Source organism: Primulina huaijiensis, chromosome 1 (genome assembly GCF_012295235.1).
Source record: "Primulina huaijiensis isolate GDHJ02 chromosome 1, ASM1229523v2, whole genome shotgun sequence".
Taxonomy (NCBI): domain Eukaryota; kingdom Viridiplantae; phylum Streptophyta; class Magnoliopsida; order Lamiales; family Gesneriaceae; genus Primulina; species Primulina huaijiensis.
Window position 1 is genome coordinate 4,646,585 of NC_133306.1, and position 21,323 is coordinate 4,667,907.

At 33.6% G+C, this 21,323-nt stretch overlaps 1 protein-coding gene across 1 annotated transcript; it reads left to right on the forward strand.

The window, feature by feature from the left end:
• Positions 1-13,118: 13,118 nt before the first annotated feature.
• On the forward strand, positions 13,119-15,496 carry LOC140984915 (glucan endo-1,3-beta-glucosidase 14-like). Its single transcript, XM_073452644.1, has 3 exons — positions 13,119-13,279; positions 13,458-14,485; positions 15,122-15,496. Exons 1-3 carry the CDS (start codon positions 13,210-13,212, stop codon positions 15,209-15,211), a joined length of 1,188 nt encoding a protein of 395 aa, XP_073308745.1. The 5' UTR covers positions 13,119-13,209; the 3' UTR covers positions 15,212-15,496.
• Positions 15,497-21,323: the final 5,827 nt, after the last annotated feature.

Consider the following 21,323-nt stretch of genomic DNA (forward strand, 5'->3'; position numbering starts at 1 on the left):
GTTTACAAATTGAACAAAAAGAATGTGGAATATTTGTTCACCAGACAAATTATACAGAAAAGATCCTTAAACGTTTTAATATGGACAAATCAAATCCTTTAAGTACTCCAATGGTTTTTAGATCATTAAACATAGAAAAGGATTNGGTTTTTCTCAAAGGCCTGGAATTGATTATGAAGAAACATATTCTCATGTGATGGATGCAATTACGTTTTGGTATTTGATTAGCTTGGCAGTATCTGAAAATTTAGAAATGCGTCTTATGGATGTTGTTACAGCCTACTTATATGGATCACTTGATAGTAATATATATATGAAAATCCCTGAAAGATTTAAGATGCCTGAAGCACAAAGTTCAAAACCCAGAGAATGTTATTCTGTCAAATTACTAAGATCATTATATGGGTTGAAGCAATCCGGCAGAATGTGGTATAATAGGCTAAGTGATCACTTGATGAAAAAGGGATATGTAAATAATTCAATATGCCCTTGTGTTTTCATTAAGAAAACAACATCCGGATGCGTAATTATTGCTGTATATGTTGATGATTTAAACATCATTGGAACAAATAAGGAAATTCAAGAAGTTGTGTCATACTTGAAAGAAGAATTTGAAATGAAGGATCTTGGAAAAACCAAGTATTGTCTGGGTTTACAAATTGAACAAAAAGAATGTGGAATATTTGTTCACCAGACAAATTATACAGAAAAGATCCTTAAACGTTTTAATATGGACAAATCAAATCCTTTAAGTACTCCAATGGTTGTTAGATCATTAAACATAGAAAAGGATCCATTCCGTCCATGTGAAGATGATGAAGATATTCTTGGTCCAGAAGTACCATATCTAAGTGCTATCGGTGCCCTTATGTATCTTACAAATTGTACAAGGCCTGATATATCTTTTGCCGTAAATTTATTGGCAAGATTTAGCACATATCCAACAAAGAGACATTGGAACGGAATTAAACATATATTCCGTTATCTACGAGGAACGACAGACTTGGGACTTTTGTATTCAAAAGATGCTAATCCAAGTATAATTGGTTATGCCGATGCTGGATACTTATCTGATCCACACAAAGCACGTTCTCAAACTGGATATGTATTTACTCGTGGAGGCACTGCAATTTCTTGACGTTCACAAAAACAAACACTTGTAACAACTTCATCAAATCATGCCGAGATTATTGCACTACATGAAGCAAGCCGTGAATGTGTGTGGTTAAAATCAATGACTCAACATATCCAAATCTCATGCGGATTATCATTCGACGAGAAGCCTGTGATACTATATGAAGATAATGCTGCATGTGTTGCTCAAATGAAAGAAGGATACATAAAAAGCGACAGAACTAAACATATTCCTCCTAAGTTCTTCGCATTCACCAAGGAGCTTGAGAAGAATAAATGTATTGATGTTCGTCACATTCAATCAAGTGAAAACTCATCAGATCTCTTCACAAAGGCACTTCCTACGACAATATTCAGAAAGCACATATATAATATTGGGATGCGCAATCTACGAAATTTGTGAAGAATTGTTCGTGTCAACATGAGGGGGAGTTTACGTGACTGCACTCTTTTTCCCTTACTATGGTTTTTATCCCAATGGGTTTTTCCTAGTAAGGTTTTTAACGAGGCAGTATAAAAACACGTAATGTATACAATCATTATGATCATCATCACAAGGGGGAGTGTTGAAAAATTATTTAAAAATGTGTTAAATATTTGTGTTGAAAATGTGAATGTTGAATGTTGAAAATTAGGTAAAATTAGGTGTTGAATATTGAAAATTAGTGTGTGATGATGTAGGTAATGATGTATTTTATTTTTGGATTATTTGTAAAAATTTTCTATAAATAGATCTCTCATTTGTGAAGAAAATCACAATTGAGTTGAGAGAAAAATATTATAAAGTGTGTAGTGTGATAATTTTAAGAGTTTGAGATTTTTACTTTTTACCGTAAATTTTTTACTTTTTCACAACAGGCATAACTATAGTTATTTTCGAAACTCGGTTCAAATTAATGTTCGATGTGGAAGTAAAGATGACAATAAGTCGGGTCGCACTAAATTCGCATGTNTTAATGGACTCGTCCATGTATATATATATATATTAATAATTATATATTTATATTTTAGATTATATTATTAAATAATAAATATCTTAATCCTTAACTTTAATTCATAAAATGTCTTTTTTCGTTGCTAACTTAATTTTAAAATGTTACTATTTGGATATAATTTAGACAAATTTTGGATTTTTCTATGGTATATTTACTATAGTTAAAAATGTATCAGATACCCGGTAAGAGCGCGGTTCATCATTGGACTCGAGCGTAGGAGTAGAAACTGAGACAAGGCGGCTCCAGAACTGGTTCGAGGTGTTTTGGGTAGGAGTTAGTTTCAATAATATCAACGTTTACCCGAGATCAAAAACGCTACCTCAATCACATAGCCAGCCGAAAACCCGTTCGGGTAAGGAATGAGTACTTTTCCTATCAATATGAAATTGAATTAGCCCGAGTAGCTTATTAGATCGTTACAGGTTCACGCAAGCTCGAATCTGTATCCATGCCCGATCAACGTAAGAGGACTAAATCAAAATGATCGTGGACCTCGTCCATCGAAAATTCAGAGATCTGTTCTCACCCCACGTTCGCAGATCATGCGGAAATCATAACATCGGCCACATTCCCACACAGTGGCCACTACCTAAGAATCTCGGGATGATTCCCGATCTTAGCACCATATAAATACCCTAGTAGAGGTAAAATAAGAGGGGAGGAGAAAATGGGTTATGATCACTAGAACTTAATATATTTTCATTAATACCACACTATCTTTCCTTTGCGTATTCACTTGACTGACTTGAGCGTCGAAGTGACTACGTCGGAAAACCTTCTGATGCTCCATTATTGTGTTTTGTTCTCAGGTGTCCAGGCTATATAGACGAAGTTCATCTCACTCGGCCATCACTATATATAAAGAAGGACAATTCATCATCCGGTAAATTGCACACCCGAGCTCATCCAATCTACTCGGGCCTCGTCATTGACATCTTTTGTGAGAAATCTATCTATAGACATATATATGGTTTCCACACGAATATCATCCCAAAGAAATCCCTCTAAAAGGGAGACTGCTAATTCATCGATCCCCCAAGACAACCCGCCCTCTAATAACCCGCAACAAAACATCATTGTTGCTCCCAAAGAGCTAGCTCAGTGGATCGTGGTTGTTGTTCAGGAGGCCATGGCCAGAAATCTACCCCCAAATAAGAATCCCCAACAAGAACAAGAGGAGTCCGAAAACGAATCTCATCTGCATGAACAGTCTAAAAAAAATGAAGAGAGTTCCCAGGTCAGTTCTAAGATCCTCCACCATGGTCAAGGAACTAGAGGAATTAAGGAATAAAGTGAAGGAGTTAGAGGGACGGGTCGGGTCTTCTCATACTACTCGGGCCTAGTAAAAAAATGTGTTTTTTTGCTCGGAAAATGAATGAGCCCCTGCTCATTGACTACTAGTCAACCCGAATCAAAAAATATGATGGAAATATTGACCCGGAGGAGAACTTGGACCGGTTCGAGAACGTAGCCATGTTGCATCGTTACGAAGACAAAATTAAGTATAAATCTTTTCTCACCACTCTGGTGGACTCGGCCCAGCCCTAGTTTTAGAAGTTCAAGCCTCGGAGCATCCGTTTCTTTGAGGACTTCAGGCGCATTTTTTCTTGCACCACTTCATCAACAGTAAGAGATACAAGAAAACTGCTTTCAATCTGTTTGATGTAAATTAGATCGAGGATGAATTATTGAGGGCTTACATCCGTCATTTTAATAAAGTTGCTCTAGAAGTACCATTATGTGCTCACGAGATCAAGACTATGGCCTTCACCTAAGGGCTCCAGGAAGGGGATTTCTTCCTGTCTCTTGTAAAAATGTTTCCCCGAGATCTCAAAGATTTGTTGTCCCAGGTGAAAAATACATCAACATGAAGGAGACCATAGAAAAAAAAATAAGGCCCTGAAAAAAAAAGAAGGGATAGGGCCGGCAGGATAGATGACCGGATGTAGAAAGAAAACGCTCTTGGGCGTTTTTCTCAATACACGCCCCTGAAGGTTTGTCGAGAAAGGGCAGTGCATATTTGTGATGAAGAGTGAAGACAGGGCTGCCCCATAGCCCTCCCGGTCTCCATCAGATCAGCAGGTGGCCAAAAAATTTTGCATGTTTCACCAAGAATGTGCCCATGACACTAGTGAGTATAGGAGACTGAAGCGGGCTCATTCTTAGCCGAGCCTAATCGAAACCGAACCTTCTGCAAATAAGACTCGGGCGCTCCCATGAGCACCCAGGAACTAACTCAAAGCTCACCCTACCCTCAATCAACCGAGGTTTCCATCCCAAGAAATGAAGTCGGACGTACCTCTTCGATGAATAATGGATCAATATGAAAGAGCTTAGGAGGGGGTCTCCTAAACTGAGAATTATTAAAAGGTCCTCCGGAGGATTCATTGATGGAGATTCTAACTGGGCACTGAAGGTTTGGAGCAGAAGAGAAAGCTTGGGGGTGAACAATGCAACCCTAGAAAAGGGGCTAGTAATCAGTTTTGGTTAAACATATTTATTTGTTTTTTATTTTTAACTATGGAAACCCGCAGTCGTAACTTTTGTGTATTCTGTGTAAACCTAACGAGTCAACACAATGATCTGCAAACCATGTTGATCAGGTAAATTATATTGAACAAATTCTATATGACAAGCTCAAATTGTCAAGACAGATAACAAAACATATTTAGAATATAGAGTGGATGTCATCTTTCACTTTCACTTTCACTTTCACTTTATTATAACCTACTAAAGCAGCCGTGTTTTGTTTTTTCATATGCTCAACTTACTTATCTTATCACAAACAATACAATAATTTCTTTATGGAATGATAAAGCAAATATGTTTATTCATTAACTGATCATCGCTCCTTTTTTGACTCCCAACTATTCATTACATTGAAAAATTTTAAATGGATATCCGACGTGGTTATGTCATGGATTACGCCTCCATTTCGCCATACATATCCTTACGAAAAAAGTGCCATCAATTCCATGTAAAGACTAATTACGTACATACCTACGTTTATGTCATTGAGCCATGTGCATATATAAATTAAGCAATATATACACATATACATACATGTGTACTAATAGAAAATTCGGTTCATGGAACATATGGAGACTATAAAATCAACAAATAACAGTATCGACTTAGATGTACAAAGTGGTTATCATAATCTATACTTAAATGAGAAAATATTATCGATTTATTTCGTTTATTTGAGATATGATGTGATAATCTACACTTCTATACTACACAATAAAGAGAAAACGTCTCCAAAAAAGATCTAAGTTGGTAGAGTAGGTCATCGACAATGGTTAGGAGTTCGATTCCTCCTACTAATACTTTCACGAGTGAGTTTGTCGCACATGCTTTATTCATTGTATTTTACTTGACTAACGTGGCTTGCAGGTTATTGCCTTAGTTTGAGGGTTTATCTGGAATACATTGAAATATACCGATTGTGGGTTCTCACATCATAAAAATAAATAAAAATGAGGGAGCACCTTATAATAATTATCTTACTAATCTTAGTATGATCACTTCAGAATGGGAATTATCACCCTCATTTTCAATTAATTTAGGGTCAACTGGAGCACCGACAGTCGAACATTCGAAAGGCCAAAAGCCAGTCCTTCAGGAGCACCAACAAGCAGACCATATGGAGAGTCGGGTAGATGGAAGGTTATCCAAAATTGAATTTTCGAAAATAAAAATAGCAAAAGCCAGGTGAACCTTGGTGGAAAATTTTTCCTTGATCGGTCCGACATTCGTTCGACGCACCAAGGTCGTGCTCGTACGCTTGCACACAATTCAAGCCTTTTTCAGTGCAAATCGAGCTTATGATTTGCACCCCCTGCGTCAACGTGTGAGAAAGAGAGTCTCTTGACCAATCATTCTTACACTTTCACAAAGTATAACTCAATATAAGCTCACTAATGCTATTATTATTTTCCTTGGGACATTCCAACATACCATCTACTTATCAAGACCTTATTTGTCCAATATTTCATTCAAATGAACAAGTCCAATAGGCCAAAATTCTCTAAGTCAAACATTCTTGACACCAAATTTTTTTATATCACATTATGTTTTTTTGAAGGCAAGATATACTAATTACAAATCTCTCTTGTGATCAAAACTGTTGACCTATACACATATTCGAAAAAATTCCTTTAATTTGCTTTAAAATTTTGTGTCGAAAGGAACGAAGCCTAACGAAAGTGGAAAGTGTTTAGTAAATGGATAACGTGGGAATGATGCGACTTTAACAATTTCCTTACCTTTGAATTGATTTGCTCTATGGTTGCAAATGCAATATCTTGCCTTTACACTGTTATTTGTGCCGAAAAAAGTTATTTTGAGGACCCAAATATCTTGAATAAACTTTTTGATAGTCGTTGTTTTGTCCTTTGACATATAATGCATGCATATATTTTTAAAAAAAATTTATGCACAACAATTTTTGCGAAAAATTTAAAGATTATATTAAAAATTAAAACTTTTTATTTATTTTTATTATAGTTTTCATATTATGAGTGATATCGTAATTTAAAAATTCATAAGGATGTATAATAATAAAGAAATTCTATTTGGATATGATTGTTATAGTGTTAGGATTATTGGAGGTGTTTTAGAAGAAGATGAATAAACATTTCACAATATTATTCACTTATGGTTGATCCCATAAACTTCAACAGACGATTGATATACAATGCAAAATGAGTATATCAAGACTTTGTGAACAAATACAAAAAACAGTAGCACAATAAGGTAAGAAAAAAGAATTGTTTCTTGAAATTCGAATGATGAAACTTTCTATGTATTTCATTCTTCTGTTTCCAGACAATATTCACTAAAAAATTTTGATATTTTATAGTTACTATAAACATCTGGGACTTAAATGTTGCCTACTGAAACTCTGCGTATCAACTTTTTCAAAATTTTATATAGAATTTTGAACATAAATACTCTTTCTGTCAGTTACTAAACTCACTGAAATAATATAATAAATACTAAGATTACAGTACGTATAACACAACATATGATGATCTCTACAAATATCTTGTAAAGCTTATGACAGTGTGGTTTTCAAGTATTCAACAAAGATTTTGAATTGTGTGATCGCGTGCAAAATTAAAGTTTGATGAACTATGACTTGACCTTTTATAAAAAATCTTCCAACGTTATAATCTGAACGACCATAAATAAGCTGTAATTAGACCATAAATGTAAGTCGTACATCTTGCCATATGCCAATTGTTGCGATCTGCTGAACTTATTGGCTAATGAATTTCTCGGAGTGCCGAATTTTAATATAATTAGAAAAATTCATACATGGCTAAAACTCAAAATTTTCCAACATATAATAAGATACAAATTTACTAATATGTTTTATGAATTTTTTAATTAAATAAATTAATTTTTTTTTGTAATTTGGAAATATATTATGACATCAAAGTTAGTTATTATTAGTTTCTCAATTTTAATAATACAATAAAGAGTAGGTTTTTTGTGAGACGGTCTCACGAATCTTTATCTGTGAGATGGGTCAATCCTACCGATATTCACAATAAAAAGTAATACTCTTATCATAAAAAATAACACTTTTTCATGGATGACCCAAATAAGATATCCGTCTCACAAAATACGACCCGTGAGATCGTCTCACACTTAAGTTTTTGCCTATAATAAGTATTTATTAATGTATATTTTTTTTTAAAAAAATTAGGTTATATATTGTTAATAAAAAAGATTATATGAATATTCGAATTTTATTTATTTTATTTTCGACGGACATATGTACCTGTCTTCCTGATCACTTTCATAGACTTGAAAACATGGAAAAAAAAAAAACTAAATAACTTTATTTTTCTTTAAAAATCATTTACTTGTTTCTACAAGAACAAATATAAAATATGTATCGATATATCTTAAAGTTAATGGATTTGTCAATGAAGAACATGGAAAGAAGAAACTTCTACACTGACTCGCATCGCGCAAAAAAGTTTTGATTATATTATAATTAAGTACATCGTGGAAGAATCTTTTGCTTAACTCCTAAGAACCGGTTGCGATACACCATGATAATTATGCATCTACTTTACATAAAAGTTGCTTATTTATAGCTAATTAATTAGTCACCTTATTATTACCCATACTTGTTGTCTCCCTTACCACGATCCAACCAAATATTGTCGAAAAATTATTTTTCGAGCAAAGATATTGTTATGCGAGATTGAAAGCGAAGAGATAAAAGATAAAAAGAAGGCATTCGAGTGTGATCGATCGATCGATCGATCACGATCATAAAAATCAAAGAAACTTTGACAAAAGCATATCCATGAATTAAGCACTGTTGGGTAGATATCTCTAACAATTACCAAAAACAATCTTTTCCTTTTCATTTTACTGTTTATGCACCCCCACTACACAAGAACTTAACTACTAATTAATCAATCCAAAAAATAAATAAAACAGCTCGATCTCACTATAATTAATTGACTATATGAGCACATTTAAAATAAAAATAATCCGTGGCGCGATTAATTAGTAAATCCAGTGATTTTTTTAAAAAAAAACTATAGACTTTACTTCTCGAAATATATTACATAATATTGAAATACACCGTATTTTTTCGATTAACGCCGGTATGATATTGTGTCTTCCTAAAAATTGGTCAATGCAACAACAAAATTTCAAATTTGGTGAGAATGAAATAAAGGAAATAGGAAAGGGATGTGGATATGTATTTGATAGAATTCCTAAAGAATGATATAGAAAAGATGGAGCTTTTGTAAAGCTATTTGGTGTAAAGGTAAAATAAAGAATCATACCATATAAATAGAGAGATATGATTGAATATAATTTGTAGTGCATGCATGCATTTATATATGTTTGAGATCGGCAATGCTTTTTGAACCTCTCTTTTCATTTCATGTTTATCTAATTAATTCAAATATATTGATATTTAATTATATTTCGGAGTATTTTCACATGCAATGTTCACATACCATTATAAATTATAATCACAATTCCAACTTTTTATGCATTTTCAAATGAATATGATTATTAATATAAAATGGTGACGTACATGACATCGAAAATTACTGACTTGTTTGATGTCAAGTTAGCAATTTGACAATTAGCTGAAAATTAAAGGATAGAGTATCAAAATTAAAGTTTAAAAACTTAATCGATCAAAATTCAAAATTCGACAAGTTAGTAATTAACCAAAAAAATTAATATACACAACTCAGTACTAGTAGAAAATAGGCTTTTTACTTCGCAACTAGTTATTTCTTCAATTTCGAATTCCGAAGTAAGAGATAGTAATCGACTTCGGTTAAATGGCTGACAAAGTAATAGACTATTTTAGAACTCATATGTTAAAAAACACGGGTTTCACTTTAAATTTGAAATGTCGTTTTACTTCGGCAAAAACTATTTGATGAATTAATATGATACCAAATTTTTTTAAAATTCCGAACTCTTGAAGTAAAATAGTAAACCCGTCCATTTTTTGTTTTTAATAACAATTTTCAATTTATGATTTTTTACACGTCTCTTTCATTTCATAGTAGCTCCTGATCTCCATTTCGAAGAACCCTAGTGCTGCAACAAAATGCAATTTGACAATTAGTATCTTCATCAAATTTGACTCCTCATTCAAAATTCATTTCACTTATGATATGACTATAGAATTTTTTGCGGCTATATTTGTCACGCCTCGAGCCCGGGTCCGCGCTTACGTGACTGCAAAATGAGCTCCTATAGCAACTACTTAGTATTAATTCGTCTTTACTTTACGAAAATGATTAACCCAAGTTGCTATAGAAGTCTATTGTAGTCCATTATAAACTCATTTTAAATATTTAATTTTTACTATACGGGACAAGAAGTATCACAATATTTGGGGCAGAGAAGGAACTTGAGTCGTCTCGTGCCGAAACATGTCATTTTAAACGAACTTATTTAATTCGGGATCATGTTCAGTTTGTACAATATATTATTTTTATGAATCGAAGCAACAAAGTACAATGAACTTGGCATATATGGATTATTAAAGAGGTTAAATTAAATAAATGAAGTAAGCGGAATGATGATATATCGCAAACTATCAGAACTATAACTGAAACAAATAAGGTTTTATAAATTTGTAACATGCAATGTTTCTAAAGTTCAATGTTATACTTTGCAGTTTTATTAAGGGAAATCTTGTTAATATGACTACTTTCTTAACAGACGTTTTTCTCCTATTGATTGTATGATTGAGTGAAAATATCTTTTCAGTTTAATTAGAAGATCAATAAAGAACTAGTATTACAATCAAGCTCAATATGATGAAGTAAGAAGTGTATGGAGCGAGTTCGTCTACTCCTATACGAGTGCTTAACTGCTTATGTATGTTACGATGAATTTGTTTTACTCATGGACAAATTTGTGATGAATTTGTGAGTGTCAACAAGGTCTTTTGATAAGATAATATTTGACACATTTGAATTATTTAATTAATCTAATGCATTCTAGATGTATATATTTTGTTACTGTTGTATATTTGTTCGATTTAGTTATTTTTTCACTTCACTACTTTATTTAAAAAATGAATTTAAAAGTATTTCAAATACTTCAAAAAATATGGAAAGTAAACATTTCGAAATCATATAGGATCTTTGGCTTCATTAATTTAATAAACGGATGAAGTAAAAGACTTTTTTTTACTCTATTAATTAATTACCTTTTCAGAAAAATGTGATATTTGGTTTCGTTAATTTACGAAAAATATGAAATAAAGTTGTTTGTTACTTTTTTTTCTTCTTCAATTAATGTTATCTGTGCAGTCAAATGTGGTCTTTGACCTTGGCTCTTTAATAAATCGATGAAGTAAACGACAATTTTTTATTTTGGAATCGGTCCAATTTAGAACAGTTTTTGCGTACTTGGATCGGCCAAAGACTTTGTTTTTTTAAGGGCTACGACTTGATTATGGTGCGAAGTAAAAACACAATTTTTTTTTTACTTCACATGTGTCTAATTCGATAATTATCTACCTATTACTTCATGTAATATCCGAAGTCAAAAGTCGATTTTCTACTAGCGTAAATATTTACAAAATATATTATGATGCGATCAAAAATTCGCACCCAATAAAATACCCTGAACTGATAATCACGAACCAATTTCTACAATAAGTCGAATCAAATTGCTCCAAAAATATAATTGTACATCAAAGAAAACGGGTGAGATGACTCCGTCCGGAGACGAAGCCACTTCGACACTTAACTTAGTATAGTGTTTGAGAGAAAAATACAAGACTAATGTAAATAATTGTACATGAAAACCTCTCTTTATTAGGGATAGGAACCCTAATATTAAACAGTGTTTTTCCCACTGCTAATAAATATTTATGTAAAAAAATACATGTATTATTAAGAGAGTTTTTGTTTTTATTTATAAATATGTTAGGATAGTTTTTTTTTTTTTTTTTTTTCAATTACCTCTAACCACAAAGTTCTTTTGTTTTTTGTTTTTGTTTTGTATTTTTTAATATTACTTTTTAAAATAATAATAATAATAATAATATATAGTCCATTAATATTATCTTTATCTACCTTTTATATCCCACCAAGCCTGTCTTATCGAATAGGACGAGTAATAAAGATTTATTATGAAATAAAGATCAGATTTATCATAATGAATGATTATGCTTTTGACATCATCAACACAAACTTATTAGACATTATATTATTATTATATTTATAAAGGTTATGCTAATTAACTTTCAAAGTTCCCTTCAAGTTGGGTCTTTTTTTGGGTACAAACATAATTAAGCAATTATCATTCTCTCTTATTGAAAAAAATTACATTTTTAATCATATAACTTGGTATATTTTGTATTTTTGTCAATGTTTGTTTTTAATCCAATAATATATTTTTTTGGGTCTTTTTTTTTTTTTCAAAAGCCACTAATCCCTTCAATTATTATTTATCGGATATCGATGTTCTTCTCTGTAGCTCATGTAACAAGAATAAGTTCATATTACACACATCAAAATAAATATAAACTATGACAAATGATAAAAAAAAAAAAAACGGCACCCAATATTTCAAAATATGAGAAAAAAATTTTGTCGTTTCCCTTTATTTTTATTTAGATATCTTTCAATGCGTATCATATATGTTTTATTCTGGCTATACGAGTAATGTATGAGAGTATCAGTTTCAAGTATCCAATATTTGATATATTTAGTGGTTTTACGCGAAAAAAGATTAAATCCAAAAATAAATCCAAGCTAATGGAAGAAACCCAAAATTGATAAGTTACAAAACTAAAATAAAAAACAGACTAACTTACAAGATTAAAATTACCATTTTTCCTCACTTTAGATATGCTTTATGAAATTCATGTGCTTATATTAAATTTCTAATGTAATCTATAAATTTGTATATATTTCTTAGATCGATCCCACATGTGATAGCGTGTCATGACAATGTATGGACACAAACAGTGACATTGTTAAGATTGAGACTTAGAGTTAACTCAACCCCAAAAGCTAGCTAGCTCAATGAGGGATATATGATCGTCCAAGTTCATATATGCAATTCTTAGTTATTTTTATTCAACCAATGTGGGAGACAACTAACATACCCTCCTCACGTCCAGGAAAGAACATTTGGAGCATAAAATTTATAAATGACTCAATTATAGGCAGAACGGGTGACCCAACTATTGGCAGTCCAACACATAACGTGGAACATGAACTCTGATACCATATTAAGATTGTGACTTGTACCTAAGTCAACCCCAAAAGCTAGATCAAGGGGGGAGGATTGTTCAAGTCCATATATGCAACTCTCAGGTATTTTTATCCAATTGCAATGTGAGAAAACTAATAGACGGAGGATCGGTATCTTTGAAAGGATACTATGATAGACCCGAGTGCCAAAGCTAAACGAAGAGGTATATATAGCCTCGTGCTGCATCCATTTTATTTCCCTTTGACTCGCCAATTAAACCATACATATATAGATTCTTATTCAAGAATTTGGTTTCTCTTTCTCCTTCAATTTATCTTTTTTCCTTTTGATCTCTCTAATGGAAAAGCTTCTTGGTAGGAATGTCGTGTTGCATATTCTTCTTGGATTATTCTTGCTTACTTTATCAGGTATGATCATAATATTGCCCAGATCCTTCGCTACCATGCGCTCTTTTCGTGGCCACTGATCACGATCCACCGACGTGCATGAAGCATAATCTTAATTTCTTGTGATCTTGTCGTGTATATATATTATATGTGATACATTAAGGTGTTAATTAACTATGTCTTGATTTGGTATCAACAGAAGTAGAATCTCTGGGAATTAACTATGGCCAAGTTGGCAACAATTTACCTCCTCCAGAAAAAGTTCTCGACTTGCTTCGGTCGCTTAGGGTGACAAAGGCAAGAATCTATGACACAAACCCTCAGATTTTGACATCATTTGCCAACTCCAACGTAGAATTGATTGTGACAGTAGAAAACGACATGCTTGCCTCATTGATGGACCCTAACCAAGCCTTTCAGTGGGTGTACACCAACATCAGACCATATTTCCCGGCAACGAGAATCACCGGAATCTCCGTCGGAAACGAGCTTTTCACCGGTGGGGACACCACTCTCATGTCGTACCTCGTACCGGCTATGGTGAGCATCCACGCGGCTCTAGTTCGACTCGGGCTCGACCAGTTCATCAAAATCTCGACGCCCAGTTCCTTAGCAGTCCTCCAGGAATCATTCCCGCCGTCAGCTGGGTGTTTCCGGCCCGAGCTCAACGCGATAATGCCCCAGTTCTTACAGTTCTTGGCTGCCACTAAAGCCCCATTCTGGATCAACGCGTACCCTTATTTCGCATACAAAGACGACCCAAGTAACATCTCCTTAGACTACGTGCTTTTCAACCCGAATTCGGGTATGATCGACCAGAACACGAAGCTCCGTTACGACAACATGTTGTACGCTCAGGTGGATGCAGTAATATTTGCAATGTACCGTATGGGGTACGCCGGAATAGAAGTGGGTGTTTCGGAAACGGGCTGGCCTTCCAGAGGGGACTCGAGTGAAATCGGAGCAACACTCGAAAATGCGGCGATATATAACCGGAATTTGTTTCAGAGGCAATCGGAAAATGAAGGAACTCCAATGCGGCCTAAGATAAAATTAGAGATTTACGTGTTTGCTTTGTTTAATGAGGATCTGAAACCGGGCCTGACTTCGGAAAGGAATTATGGCTTGTTTCATCCCGATGGAACAATGGCGTACAGCGTCGGGCTTCCTTCATTGTCTGGGAGCACTTCATCTGCAACTATTTCCTTAACCTCCCATTCCAGCCAGGTAAAAAACATATCATCCTGTACCAACCTTCATATTTATTTCTGATATTGTTAAAGTTTTTTTCATTAAATTCTTACCAAATATTCCAAAGATTTTTTCAAAACTTTTATATTGGGAAAAAATTTAACAAACATCATGTGTTCCTTTATTCTTTTTCCCTCTTTTTTCCTTTTACACGCGCTTAAACCCCTCTTAGCTTGTACATATAATAGCCCGGAAACCTAGCGATTGCCCCATTGAAGACGAAGAAAATCTTATAACATTCCTAATTAACGAGTTGTAACTTCATTAAACTTTTCATAATAAACACATGTGTTAAATGTGTATTGGTGATGCACAGATTGTAACGCAGAAATGTTACAGAAGATTTTTTCTCATCGAACTCATAAAGAGACTGAATTAATTGGATCACTTTAAAATCAACTAAACACCCCCAAAACAAAGTCTTGATCCGCATGTATATATATGTTTGAATCTAATCTCATGCTTCACGATAAAATTTGGGTCGGAGATTGACAAAAGCAGCTGTTAGACTTGATCGGAAGCGTATGGTAACAAGAACGACCGACGAATATATTAAATCGCAGTTTCTAATATTGTGTCTTCATTCTTTCTTCACTCATTAATATCAAACAGGTGAAACCAAGGAGATCATGCGAGAGCTTGTTGCGCATTACATTCCTACATTTTCTGGTCTTTCGAGTTCTTACGAGAAGACATGCATGAGAGCCTAAAAAATGGAGTATACAGTATATGTAAATTAAATATTCTTTTTTCAGGAGGAAATTAAGGTCCCTTTTGGAGTTAAATTTGGCATTCCATGAAGAATTCGTTCGATCGTTTGTGCTACATCAACCAGAATGTCTCTGGCCTGCATTTGTTGGATATTTGTTATATATCTAATTATAATAGGATATATAATAAACATCTGAATATGCTTCAGCCAAAAGTTTCAAGGCAGATTCATGTAATTTATTAAACTTATTCCATTATATTGTACATACGATTTAATAAAATAAGCATGCATGCTGCTTTCCATATTAGTCTTTTTATTTTGCTAATTATTCCACAAAATAAGAATCCAAAATTATATATAGCGAAAATACTTTTTTCCATTAATTTGTCTAATTTTTTGTTCAAATTTTGATTTTGGTATACTAAGTACTTTTAATTTTTGGCTATTTTAATATAATTATTGATGTAACATCGGAAGATACCGATCTGACAATTAAAAATTATAACATGACATTAAAAAATACTCACGTGTCCGATATTACGTCAATATCTGAACCAAAATAACCAAAATTTAATGTACCAAAACAAATTTTTAAAACGTATAGACCAAAACAAAAAATTCGACAAGTTAATAAACCAAAAAATGTATATATATATTTAAATTAAGGGAGACAATTAATCTATCTAACTGCAGATTGGAAGCTCATAAAGATACCAACTTTGAAACGTGGATTCCATTGTTGTACATGTAGATAACGCATCATCAAGCTTAGCCTGTAGTACTAGACGTCACATGTTACACACTAAAATTCTTCATAAAATAATTATGTGAAAATAACTTTTGCATTCCATTAACTTATTCTTACGGTCAATTAAAAATTCAAAATTTGATTTTGGTATATAACTTTGATTTTTTTATATTTTTACCCACGTTTCGACACANTTTTCCATGATATGGGCACATCATGGAAAAACCCGTGGAAGTTTACTTATTTAGGAATTTCCATCGTGCTATAGTTTGCATGGGCGCATTCACGATGTGTCTGTGCATAAAGTTTCGGATAACTTTAAACAAAATGCAAAATTCTCTTTATTTTGGTCTTTTGAATATCTCCAGCCACCTTTATTCGCCAGCATTGGTTCATTGTGACAACTTTTCTCTAAAGAAACTTTACAATTATCTTGTTCCTGTCAGGCATTCGGATCCTTAATATATTGAGGCTGTCGACTTATCTTAATTTATTACGTATTGCACATGAAGCCCAACGACGTACATTTGCAAAATTTGCCATTTAAAAGATGGGCATCGTATCCGTTGCTGATAATATATGTTTGGTTGACCGTGTATTTTGGAAATAGGTCTCGAAATACAATAACGTACGTACGTAGAATGGGAGGAGAATACATTTTTTGTAATGTCCTGACGTCTCATTCATACTTAACCATACGTTAAATGCTGAAAATGTGAAATAATTTTTCTTTTTTTAAAAAAATAAGCACGTGTCGTGCACAATATAAAATATATTGCATTCAAAACCAATCCAAAAATTTCGCGTGCAATAGTTCCGAACCAAAATATCCATAAACTCCAAGAAAAATTCCTAATATGCACATTCGAAATCAACAAATTATTTAACTCCAACTATCGTACCAATCTTGAATCAAATAAAGTATTTATGTCGTGAAAACATGCATAATTTCATGAATATGATGCTGCTAGAGGGTCTCAGACAATGTGCCATGCAACCTTCTCGTTCCTCGATTACTTCGTCCCTTGTACATCATCAAATTCGTCAATACTATCTTCCTCATGCATGCACAACTCGACCCAACACATCCACATGCATAACACATGATTTTCTCCCATGACTTGGACTCTTAGTACACAACAAATTAAACATTAATCTCATTTCAAATCATACTCAAGAATTTTGACTCAAACACGCATCAATATCCATCTTCGAAATAAAACCGGATTTGACCCCTTTCAATCCCTATAACCCATAAACTCATGCTTCTAAATTGTCGAGAATGACTTATGCTTCATGTGTACACATCATCATGCCTATATTCCTTCAAAATATTGAGATTTCTCGCAAGAAAACATAACTTTGATATACACACATAATATCAAATTATTTATTATCGCTTGGATAGTGCTTTCAAATGACTGAATAAAACTTTTATTTGATCATCAAAAGGGAATAAACTAGACTCTGAGAATGCGATTTTAGCATTCAAACGAACGAATCACATGCAAAAATCTTCCTAACTTAAAGGGTGAAATTTTCAAAACCAAGTGGAGAATTGGAGAGAGGAGGCTACAAATGTGAAAAATAAGATAAGGGAGAAAATTTTGTCAGCGTTATGCTTGGACCCTAGTTATTTAATAGAAAAATCTATGGGCCGGAAGCTTGCCTATAAAGCTTAAAATTTAATCTTCTAAAATATTTCCCTTCCCTATACTTTTAAAAATTAAATAGCTTGTCTTAGTATTAAATAAAAACTGCCTAATAAACACATATTGCTTTAAAATTATTAAACATTGCTCATAGGCTAGCCTCGATTCCCTTCGTCACTGGAATTATACTCGTACGTAAAAAAACATCAAACTAATTTTTGCATATAAATTCATAATCTTAAACACATAATTTTCAGAATAATGAATTAAAATTTCATGTGAACGGATTCGTGGATTTTTGGACCTTACAATTTTAGTATCGTAACTTACACATTTTTCATTTTTTGTTTTGTTATCAATCAATTTATAGTCTTAGTATACTAAATAGCTTGCATTTTTTATTTTAGTTTTTTTCCACTTGAATACTGACATGGTGCTAGAATTGCATACATTGTCACGCCCCGAGACGGTGTTTGGTTGACACCGGCGTTGCTCTCAAATTTACATTCGAAAACAACAAGCCTCAGAAGTACAGAATTCAGAAACCAGTCTTTTATTCATAATACTGAATATTCAATGTCTGATACAACTCCATTAATAACGTTTTACAGCGGAAATGTAAAACCAAATATACAATGTCTGAACAGATGGAGCGGAATATAAAATATAAATCAGAACTGAGAACAACGATCTTCATCACCAGCCCCAAAATTGAATCTGTTCTTCTTCTAAATTTTCTTCCTCGTTCTTATCTGAGATGTGTTTGGTGGGTGAGTGATATGATTGTCACTCAGTAAGCAGGGGCGGGAATAACTCTCAGTTTTCAAACACCATTTTTACAGAAACAGCAATATAATAATATACAGAAAACTCTTGTTTCCAGAACAGGAATCAGAATTCAGAAATCACAATATTCAGAACAGAAATCAGAATTAGTAAGCACTGAGCACGTTAGTGAATTTCATGGCTAAACTGATATCAGTCCCCTATATGTTCTCTTCTCTAAAGGGTGAGGCCAGAATCAGAATAAGAATTCAGAAATGTTCAGAATATATATTCCTACAATTAGTTCACTAGGGAGTTTCAGTGTTTCAAAATCAGATATCAGAAATCAACATAAAATATGCTTTAAAACAGATATTATCAAACTGATTTCAAGATATTTATACATAAGCCCACTTACTGTAATTTGCTAGAGTTTCGGTTGAAGTCTACTGGAAATCTGGTTGTTCTCGCTACTGGATTTTACAGCTCAAACAAAGCCCTCTCTTAGCTCGAAAATTTAAGTAATACTCTCAAGATTTGTCTAACACCAAATCAGAGACTTGAGGGTGTTATTTATAGGCCAAAATCTGACTGTTAGCCTCCCTATAAATGACCATAATCTGCCATTAACAGCCTTTATTCCGTGTTAATGCTTCAGTTACAAGTCTAAGCTGAATCAGTAACTGTCTGCTCGAATTTGCTCTTCTGCTGCTGGATTATGTCTGCTGGATTCTAATCTGCTGGAAAAATATCATCTTCTGAATTATTGACTGCTGCTGGAATTGTTAGCTTGTAATGCCCGAGATTTAATCACTGTAATCAGACGTTGATTAATTGACAGAACTAAGATTTCAAGAGCCAGAGTAGGAACTTAAGTGGAGAAACCGAGCATCAGTGCATTATAAGTTAAGATGTTGGACAGAACATCTGGCGCCCGAGCGGTAGAAAAGAACCGTCCGAGTGCCAGTGCACCATAAGTTTATCACTCGGACAGAACGTCTGGCGCCCGAGCGGTAGAATATTACCGCCCGAGCGCCAGTGGATAAAAAACACGTTTCATTTACATGCAAGGATAGATATATAAACGTAATTCCTTCAGAATTATGAGAAAAGGAAACGGGGAGAAAGTGCCTTTTGTCGTGTAGATTTGTGATTTGCGAAAGATCCGTCCGTCAGATTTTGAATCCGACTTCGGTACTGTGTTCCTATCGACGTAGGCTACAACTGGACGTAAGTTTTGCTACGTTATGATATGTTTTGAAATTATGATATTGTCAGAATCTGATAGGATTCCTATATGATGTTCTTGACATGTTAGACATCGTATAATCAAAACTGGATTGAGGAACAGATACCATATGAAATTGTTATGAATTTTGGAGTCGATTTGATATCAGAATTGAATTGTTATCGATTATGAGGTGTTGGGATGGAGATCTGATTGATATGGTATTGCTGGGTATATTGAGATTTTGACGTTGTGCTGTTGAAACAGAATTTGATTGAATTCTGATTATATCCAGTATTGATTGAGTGGTGTATTGATACCGTACCCTCAATATTTTTATTGCCAGATTGATATTGACAGGCTTTGAATCAGAGACTTCGACATCACTACAAGAAAAACGCCCAACAACAACGCATATACAACAACAGTTTTTGTGAGAAACCGTTGTCGTATAGTCTTTAACAACGGTTTTAGTGAAAACCGTTGTCGTAGGTAAGTTTTGACAACGGTTTTCATAAAACCGTTGTCTTTTAGGAGGTCAACGACAACGGTTTTCTAAAAACCGTTGTCTTTTAGCGTTTTTTTAAGGCAAAAGACAACGGGTTTATGAACCGTTGTCTTTTGCCGTGTTTTTTTTATCAATCGACAACGGTTTTCAAAACCGTTGTCGATTGGCGTATTTTTCAGACAAATGACAACAGTTTAAAAAAACTGTTGTTGAATTTGGCGACGGTTTTAATTTAACCGTCGCTACTTTAGCGACGGTTATAATAAGACCGTCGCATATTTAAGCTTAGCGACGGTTTTTTTACAGCGTCGCTAAATTAGCGACGGTTTTAGTAATCCCGTCGCTACATTTAGCGACGGGTTTAAACAAACCCGTCGCTAATTTTAAATTAGCGACCGTTTAGAAAAAGCTGTCGCTAAAATGACCGACAGTTTTCAAATTTGCGACAGTTAAATGAAATAACCGTCGCTATTGGCGACGGTTTAGCCAAAACCCGTCGCCCATTCTCTATAAATAGCCACATTCTCAGTCCATTTTCACACCATCACTTTACAACACTTACACGATTTTATTTTCGATTTTGAGTAAATTTTTTCGCTTTAAATTTATATTTTTCTGTGTTAGTTATAACAACACTTACACGATTTTATTTTCGACTTTGAGTAAATTTTTTCGCTTTAAATTTTAAATTTTGCTGTGTTAGTTAAAATTATAAATATTGTTAGGATAGTCAGATGAATATTGTTAGCATAGTCAAATTATAAGCATTTTTTTTTAGATTTATTAAAAGTAATTTTTTTTATTTTAATGAAAATAATAGCGACGGACATCATTAAGAAACTGTCGCTAAATTTAGCGACGGACTTGATGGTAATCCGTCGCTAAATTTAGCGACCATTTATAAACCGTCGCTAATTGGCGACGAATTGTTTAAAGTCCGTCGCTAATATTAGCGACAGATAATAAAAAAACCGTCGCTAATGCATTAGCAACGGTTTATTAACACCGTCGCTAATTGAGCTACAACAACGGATAAAAACCGTTGTCGTTGAACGGACTTTCAACAACACCCTCAGTTACAACAGTTTTTAAAGGCCTAACGACAACGGATAAAATCCGTTGTCGTTTAGCGTTTTTCTTGTATTGATAGTCAGAAAACAGAGTGAAAGGTATAAATTAATGTTGAGTTGGGATTGCACAA